The 9,524-nt window shown below is 33.7% G+C and overlaps 1 protein-coding gene across 1 annotated transcript; it reads right to left on the reverse strand.

The window, feature by feature from the left end:
• Positions 1-8,673: 8,673 nt before the first annotated feature.
• Positions 8,674-9,138, reverse strand: LOC145962397 (uncharacterized). The gene has a single exon (XM_083083460.1). It carries the CDS (start codon positions 9,136-9,138, stop codon positions 8,674-8,676), a length of 465 nt encoding a protein of 154 aa, XP_082939586.1.
• Between the last annotated feature and the right edge of the window lie 386 nt (positions 9,139-9,524).

Below are 9,524 nucleotides of genomic sequence, written 5' to 3' on the forward strand. Positions count from 1 at the left end.
CGCACGCACGCACGCACGCACGCACGCACGCACGCACGCACGCACGCACGCACGCACGCACGCACGCACGCACGCACGCACGCACGCACGCACGCACGCACGCACGCACGCACGCACGCACGCACGCACGCACGCACGCACGCACGCACGCACGCACGCACGCACGCACGCACGCACGCACGCACGCACGCACGCACGCACGCACGCACGCACGCACGCACGCACGCACGCACGCACGCACGCACGCTGATTGTTACACTCATCGTGTGCAGCAATCAGCTGATCGCGTCGAGCGCCCCACATGATCGCCTGTATCGGACGGTGAATTGCGCCGTCCCTGTCTACCTCTTGTACTCGTTCCGTAATTCGCAACTATTTTATTTAATAATTTAAAAACTAAGCCTCGTAGACAATTTTGGTAAAGGGAAAATCTTCTTAGAATAGACTCGACAATTTATTTTTTTAAAGACAAACGTCTGTTCTGGATCACCCTGTATATATATTTGCGTTTATATAATTTATACTATCATTTTATTTTATTATATTATTGTATCTTAAGTTAATCAACTGTGATTTGATGTAAACCGAAAGTTCATTCTAAGCCAAAAGGCAAGAAATAAAATAACTAACTATAACTATATATACATATATAAAAAGAAAAATTTTTGGTAAATTAAAAGAAACAATAAAGGTAATATATTTAAATCGTATTTCCTCGAATTTGTTACTCATCTTAAATATTAAAATTTTAACTTGTTTGTATTTTTTAATTCTTCAATTATATCTCATGTATGAGCATGTAAAAAATGAGCGCAATATAATTTTATGATCATTAAATAATATCGACTGTATATATAATTGATACTGTATATATATATATATATATATATATATATATATATGTATATATATATATATATATATATATACACAGTATCAATTGTAAGAAATAAATAGCGCGCGTCTGTATTGTTCTAGTATTAAAAATTTTACAATATATTTATCATTATTTATTTAAAAATTATTTTAGCGTAACATATACATAATACAATTTCTTTTGTTGATTCCTTCCATTTGTGCAGTATTTTCTAATGCTTCTGATTGTTGTGTAATATTAAACTGATTAGATTCATCAACGATAATAGGAATGTCAATCATATCATTTTGCATTAAACAAATATTATGCAAAATGCAACAGGCAATTATATATTTTGGAATCAGATCTGTTCTATGCATTGGAAGTGTATCTAAAATACTTCGAAAGCGGGCTTTTAATAAACCTATCGATCGTTCAATAATCATTCTCGCAGAAGAGAGGCATTTATTAAAATTAATTTGTCTTTCAGACAGATGACCGTTGTCTTTAAATGGTACCATTATTATGTATTTTGTAAGGCGATATGCTGCATCGCCTAATATATGACTATCATATGGAAAGTTTGCATCTGTACACATGGTTTCAATATTTGATAGTCTGAAGACACGCATATCGTGTACAGAACCAACCTGTCCCGTATAATAATGTATAAATTTTAAATTTGCGTCACAAACCACCTGAAATAAAATTATGTAAGTTTAATAATATAGTAAAAAGAATATTTTTTTAATATTTAGTCAAGATTTTATACTAGATGCTCATTAATTCAGATGATTTTATTCTATGCATATGCTATGCATATATAACTATGCCATTATGGGAAAAAATCCTTACTATTATATATATATATATATATATATATATATAATTCTTTTTTAAATATCATGTATTTAAGGGCCTATCCAGATAAACTTGCATAATTATATAAGTGTACGCAAGTTGATCTAGATAGACCCTTATGCTTTTAATAACATTACACATATATAAATTCACAAAATATTTATAAATAAGATAAAATACTAAAATATATGGTCTGTAAAAAAATAAAATTGATTTACTTGTAACTGAATGGAGTGAAATCCCTTTCTATTCACATAGGAATCATTGTGTTCTTTTGGTGCTGTAATTTTTATATGCGTTCCATCTATTGCACCAATAACCCCTAGAAAAACATAATTCCGTTCAATTGTTTCGATAGTTTCTGCCGCTTCTTCCATAGTTGGCCAACGAATAAATGTTTTCACATTTGCATACAAAGCATTGACTACTCTTCGTACACTTCGCCATGCTGTAGCTTTGCCAACATTGAATCTATCTGAAACACATCTAAATAGTTCATTTATTACAAATGTGTTTCTAATATAAATTTATAAATATTGTTTGAATTATATTAAAATGTATATGTACCTGTAAGAGTTTGGTGTAGCCATAGTCCATATAGCTATTAATAATTGTTTCTCAGGTGATATAGGATGTCTACCAAATCTGCTGCTTTGTTTGCACAATCTTGGTTTTAATAATTCCAGTAAAAATTTGAAAGTAGTCCGTTTTATTCTAAAACAATGAATAATATTATTTTAGAAGTTTTTTTCATTCCATTAAGAATATACCTTATACAATACAAATTTTAATAAGTACATTTACAATGTAGTAAATTTAATAGATTCTAATATTATATTATTATTGAAAGCTAATTAAACAACAACTAATATATGTAAATAAATAAAAGGTCTATTAATATTACAGAGAAAATATTGTTGACTTAATAATACGAATAATTTTATCAGATTTACTTCTTCCATCATTTATTTATTTTCTATATATTATATCTATCTATAAAGCATTAAAATCTTTTCACAGAATTTTTTATTTACTTACCGAAAGTGCATTTTGAATTCCGAGTCTGTATATGATGACACGACATTTTGAACATAATTTTTACACCGCGCATGTATTAAACGTTTCTCTCTTCTTAAAGTTAATAATAATAATTCATTTTCTTCTTCACTGTCTGAAGAATCAATATCTGAAGATTGTGCTAAATGTTTTGCTACTTCTATTAATATCGCAACTTTCACATGATAAAAGCCGTTCCATTATAGCAGCACAGCAACACCACGAAAGCAGTATCAATAATTTTGAAACGATTTCACAGCTCTATTTCATGACGTCATGTTGTCAGTACTGAAAGTGAATAACGGAACGCAGCCTAAGAGTCAAAAATTAATTAAATAACGAATAAAGAATAATGAACTATAGATATATATATATGTTATATATGCATATACATATATGAATATATGTCAAATAAAGTTATTTAACAAATTTATTTAACAGTAAAACTCTTTTCAATCAAGGCATATATACTATATAAAAAAATCTAAAGCTTACTAAGACATTGCGAATAAATTTAATTAAACCTTCTTATAAGTCCGCTTGAACAGCACAAAGAAATACTCTTAGACTGCATATTATCCACCGAAAGAAGTACATATAGCTATACTAGCTCTTGATCATGCTGAAACAGATGAATTATTCTTCGTTACATATAGCAAACGAATACAGGGTGAGCCATTTTAAGTTACCCACCCCAATAACTTTTTTATTTTTGAATGTACAACAAAATGTTTCAAATAAAAGTTGCTTGACTTCGAGGGGGACAGAAGATGGTGGCAAAAATTTGACCTTGGATAGTCATTTGAAGGTCACATAAAGGTCACCTTCAATTTCTTAAATGGAACCTACTATTTTTCATTGCACATTCTTGTAGCTTATCTCGAGAGCTTTCCAAAACACTATAATTAAGTACCTTTTCGTTAAGTACTTTTTGAGTTATGAGGCTTGAAATAATTTCTTAATTTTACATAAACCGTAAAATATCTTGTAAAATATTCATTTTTCGATTATCTTACCTTAATACTTTTATGTACAAAATAATGAAAGGAATCAATCGGTGTAAAGAAAACACATCATTGTTTCGAAAAAAAAGATGTAATTGTTAATTGCAAATTACATTTCTCAACTCAAAAAGTACTTAACGAAAAGGTACTTAATTATAGTGTTTTGGAAAGCTCTCGAGATAAGCTACAAGAATATGCAATGAAAAATAGTAGGTTCCATTTAAGAAATTGAAAGTGACCTTTATGTGACCTTCAAATGACTATCCAAGGTCAAATTTTTGCAGCAATCTTCTGTCTCCCTCGAAGTCAAGCAACTTTTATTTGAAACATTTTGTTGTACATTCAAAAATAAAAAAGTTATTGGGGTGGGTAACTTAAAATGGCTCACCCTGTATATGTATTACCATAGTATAAAAAGAAGAACGAAACTTTAATAAAAATTTAATAAATTAATAATAAACAAAATTAAGGATAAAAAGTTCATACTAATTTTCGATTAATCTATGCAAAATTTTCGATCGATACATATATACAGGGTGTCCCAGGTATCTTCCGTCCAAAAAAAATTATAAGTAGAGTTCGCTAAACTGAATTAAAATCCTGTACCATTTTGCACAAAACCACGTATAACTTCGAGGTATTAATTAAAGAAGTTCGGTCAATAATTGCGCGATCCGCGTGGCTAGGCAGTCGGCCATTCCAGCGAGGACGGCCCACCGCCTGCTCGAAACCAGAGCTGCCAGATCCGGGTCGCAAACAACATGCAACCCGTAGTGGAGGGGGTAACAGACATGTGAGCGTAAGCGTACGTGTGAGCTCGGCGCTTCGGCTAGCTTCGGGTAGTAGAAGAAGACAGAATACAGTTTTCTGTCTTCTTCCTACCAAGCTGACAACGAAGGCGACGGCGACGGGCGACGCTGCTTACTTCTCGATATCTCGATATGACCCACAGCGTTGAATGTTTGTCCCTTACAGCTTTTTATATTATATATTTTTTCATATAAAAAATCAAACCATAATATTTATAAACGAACACACACACACACACAATATATATATATATATACAGGGTGTTTCATTTTAATCCGACCAGTCGAATATCTCGAGAACCAAGCCCGGGAGAGAAAAATATTTCAGACAAAAGTTGTTTGGTTTCGAGGGGGCCATAAGATGGTGACAATGATTTGACCTTGAACAGTCATTTGAAGGTCACATAAAGGTCACCTTAAATTTTTTAAATGGAATACCCTATATATTTTTGCACATTCTTGTAGCTGACATCGAGAGCTTTCCAAAACACTATAATTAAGTACCTTTTCGTTAAGTACTTTTTGAGTTATGAGGCTTGAAATAATTTCTTAATTCTACATAAACCGTAAAATATCTAGTAAAATATTCATTTTTCGATTATCTTACCTTAATACTTTTACGTACAAAATAATGAGAGGAATCAATTGGTGTAAAGAAAACACATAGTTGTTTTGAAGAAAAAATATGTAATTTGCAATTAACAATTCCATATTTTTTCTTAAAAACAACTATGTGTTTTTTTTACACCAATTGATTAATAAATATAATATTATATAAATAAATATTTAATATTAATATTTTGTATGATAATAGTAAAAGTAATAAATATTTTAAAAATACTTATTTAATCTAATTAATTTTTAAATAGATATCATACGATGTATGGATATCACACACATTCATGATAATAATAATATTAATATGTTAAATGTTTATTATGTTTACCGCATTCTTCAATCGAACACATGATCGCGTTCGATTGCGCCAGTAGTACCTTAACCTACCGCAACCTACCATGACAAAAAACTGCTTGCAGTCGCCGAGTAATTATCGTCGCATTGTCGCGTCGTCGCGTCGTGTAGTAACGTGTCCGCGCGTGTTTCTTTCATCGAGTGATTTTTAATCGCCAACAGTTATTATTCGACAGTGATTAATAGTGATTAGTGAGAGTCATTAGTAAATTTCTCGTCTCATCGAGTGAGTAAATAAATGTGATAACGTTAAAGTTTATAAAAGAATACAGTTCATGAAAGGAGAAAAACTTTCAGTTAATAATTTAGTGTGGATTTCTTGTCTTTTGCAACGTGATATCTACGTTAAATTTGAGAACGTACGATCTATCGGAAAATTCATTTCTCCTTCAAGCAATTACAGCAATACATTAAAAGTCATCGAACAAGGTAATAATAACTATTTTTTGACGTTATGTGAAAACAGATCTCGGGAAGTCAGAGGGACAGTGTGTCAAAGGAAATTCGTGAAAAGAGAGGGGTTTTTAGTGGGTAGGGAGTACCGAGTTGGTAATTCGACTTGGTACTCGAGTCCCACATAACTCACTGGATCGACCGGTGGGTATGCATAAAATGCATTTTCCCCTCTCTCGTAAAAAAAAAAAAAGAAAAAAAACAGGTGAGTGAGCGAATGAGCGAGAGAAGGGGGGAGAGAGAGAGAGAAAGAGAGAGACAGACAGACAGACAGACAGAGAGAGAATGTATGTGTTCGCATGTGTGTATGTATGTGTATAGCGACCAGCTGATCGCAGCAGGCGCCCCGCGTAAGCACCCGCGTCTGACGGTGAATCGCGTCACCCTTGCCTGCTTCTTGTATTCGACCCGTCATACGTTAACTACTTCCTTTAATAATTCAAAAACTAAGCTTCGGACGAAATTTTGCCAAAGGAAAAATCGTCTTAGAATTCGGTCAAGATTATGTTTTTGCAAAAGCATAAAGTTATTTAGAATCACCCTGTATATATATATATATATATATATATATATATATATATATATAAACGAATTGTGAGAATACATGTTGAGCACGTTTGTCGAAAATGGTTTTGCTTTTATGATAAATTTCATGCTAAAATTTCTATTGTAATAATTCATTTTTAATAAAAAAAATAATTATTTATTTCTAATTAAATTTATTTCTTAATTTGTTATTATCAAATAAAATATAAAATAATATTATTTCTTCAATTTAAAAACGAAAAATTATTTAAAAAATAATAAATTTTTAAATCAATTATTTATCACTTTATATAATTATATTTTATTGTACACAATACAAATTTTAACATGAAATTTCTGATAAAAGTAAAACCCTTTTCGACAAACGTGCTCAATAACGCGTTCACAATTTGTTTATATATATATACACTTCTCGCAAAAATTAAAAGAGCAAAAAAAAATTCCAAATTTTTCGGTGACTTTTGACGGGCTGTATTTAGGTGAAAAATGGTCGTATCGAGGTCGTTAAAAAAGCATTGTGAAGCTCCAAGATTCTAGTTTTCAGATTTTTTGCTCAAAAATTTTTAGGAACAACAGTTTTCACGTGAACATAACAAATAGCGCGAAAAAAAATTTTTGCAAATTTTTTGCATCTTATTTTTCGGTCCACGGGCTTGGAAAAATTTTTTTGAGCTAAACCATTGCATGGGTCAGATAGCCTGTTTATCCAGCTTTAATTTCTTTTTTTAATTTTTTCTCTACGTTGATTTCTCGCGGAGCTATCGGATTTTGAATGAAAAAGGATCCTTTTGTCTTCAACCACTGATATCTCAGCAACCAATGGGCGTATCGAAAATTGAAGGGCAGTTTTGAAATCTGGAATAAATTTCCTACAAGATTCCTCCACGACTTTTGGGAAAAAAAATTTTTTCTACCCTCGGTATTGAGTTGTAAAAAGTGAAAAAAAGTGACTTTTTCCCTTGTTTTGGTAAATCGACTGCATCTTTGCAAATATTGATGGAAAGGCTGATGTTTGAAGGAATTTTTACAGCTCAATATACCCCCAATAGCCCTGTAAATCGCCAGATCGATCCACTGAGCGGGTTTTCTGGACCGATTGATCAAAATTTCAGAAAAAATTAAAGGAGCAAGATTTTTGTTGCTAAACATCGTGTAATCTCCTTAAAAATGGAAAAATTGATTTTTTTTCGACTTTTCTCACAATTCTGCATCTGTTACTGGTTAATTTTGAAAAAAAAAAAATTTTTTTTAATTTTCAAAAAAAATTTTTTTATTATGACAAAATCAATTACTAAAGTTTTCTTGCGAAAATTTTGATTTGTTACTTATCAACCGCCGGCATTTGCGTTACCCAAAGCGTACCACGTGGAGGTTGCACGGTCGGATTTACGCTTCTTTTGTGCTTACGCACATGTGTGTGTGTGGTTCTTTAAGAAAAATGAGACCCCGTGGTTCGTCAGTTCCACAGTATTTTATGACTCCAAACTCATTCTCTGAAGAGTGTGTGTGTGTGTGTGTGTGTGTGTGTGTGTGTGTTTAGTATCTAGTGTTGCCGCCTCTACTCCGAATCACCGCTTGCAACCTTGCACGCATATTCGAAATGCAATTCCGGATCATCGACTGCGGAATCCTTCGCCAAGTTGCAATTAAGGCGCGCTCTAGAGCAGCCAAATTGTTTAAATTTGGGTAATTTTCACGCAATCGACGGCCCAGGACATCCCAGACGTGCTCAATAGGATTGAGATCAGGGCTCATCGCAGGATGCCTCAACAACGTAATGTCATGTCTCTGAAAAAACTGACGTGTTATGTTCGCTGTGTGAGGGCGAGCATTATCCTGCATAAAAATGAATCCTCTCGTGTTTTGTCTTCGAGGTAACACAAACGGTCTCAAGATTTGGTCGATGTAGCGCCTAGCATTAAGGTTTTCGCGGACAATAACCAAAGGAGTTCGCGATGACCGTGAAACTCCAGCCCAAACCATCACTGATCCTCCATTGTAAGCTGCAACGGGACGAATGAAGTTTTGTGCATAACGTTCTCCCTGACGACGCCAAACTCGGGGTCTTCTGTCGTTACCGTACAGACAAAACCGAGACTCGTCAGAGAACAGAACATTACTCCATTGCCACATGTTCCAGTTCATGTTGGCGAGCGTACGCTAGGCGAGCTCTGCAATGTGCGGGTGTTAACATTGGCCCCCGAGCAGCATTTCTGGCTCGCAATCCAGCTTCGCGAAGACGATTACCAACCGTTGATCTGGATATGTTTCGCGGTCGCCCTCGTTGTTGTTGCTGCTGTCGACGGTTTGGAAAATTCTGAGCGACAACGTTAGCTGGAACAAAAGGTTCTTGACGTACACGTCGAACGATTGCCCGATCGTCCCGACGAGTCGTTACGCGATGTCGACCTTGTCCAGCTCGTCGCTCATATCCAGCAGTTTCCAAATAACGGTTGTAGGCACGAGACACAACCGAAGAACTAATGCCCAGTCTGTCACCAACCTCCCGATATCTGTACCCCTCTTGGACAAGAGTCACTAGCTGAGCGACTTCTGGTACAGATAAATGCCGCCTAGGCATGATGAAAAAATTTAAAAAAATTAAAGTTTACAAAAACTTTAATTTTAAGAACGAGTATTACTCGATTATGAAGCGAGTACTGACTCGATTTTGAAGCGATTGACCTTTTCAATACCTCAATTTTTCTTATTAAAATTTAATTGAATTAATAAAAAGTTGATACCCCCGAGGTGTACACAGTACTCGTTCTACGAAATTCCGTGCAATAAATTCTCGACTTTTTCTGCGAAGCTAACAAGTGTAAAAAAAAAAACAGTGTTTCTCAAAACTCATCGTCTTTGGTAAAAAAAACCAATCAACAGTTTTTTTCAAAACTAATCATTTTTTTGAAAACTCGATAAAAAAAATTAACGAAAAGTTTTTGTAAACTTTAATTTTTTTTAATT

Source organism: Camponotus vicinus, unplaced genomic scaffold, assembly GCF_025532165.1.
Source record: "Camponotus vicinus isolate PSW18456_S1 unplaced genomic scaffold, iyCamVici1.0 SCAF_12, whole genome shotgun sequence".
NCBI lineage: Eukaryota > Metazoa > Arthropoda > Insecta > Hymenoptera > Formicidae > Camponotus > Camponotus vicinus.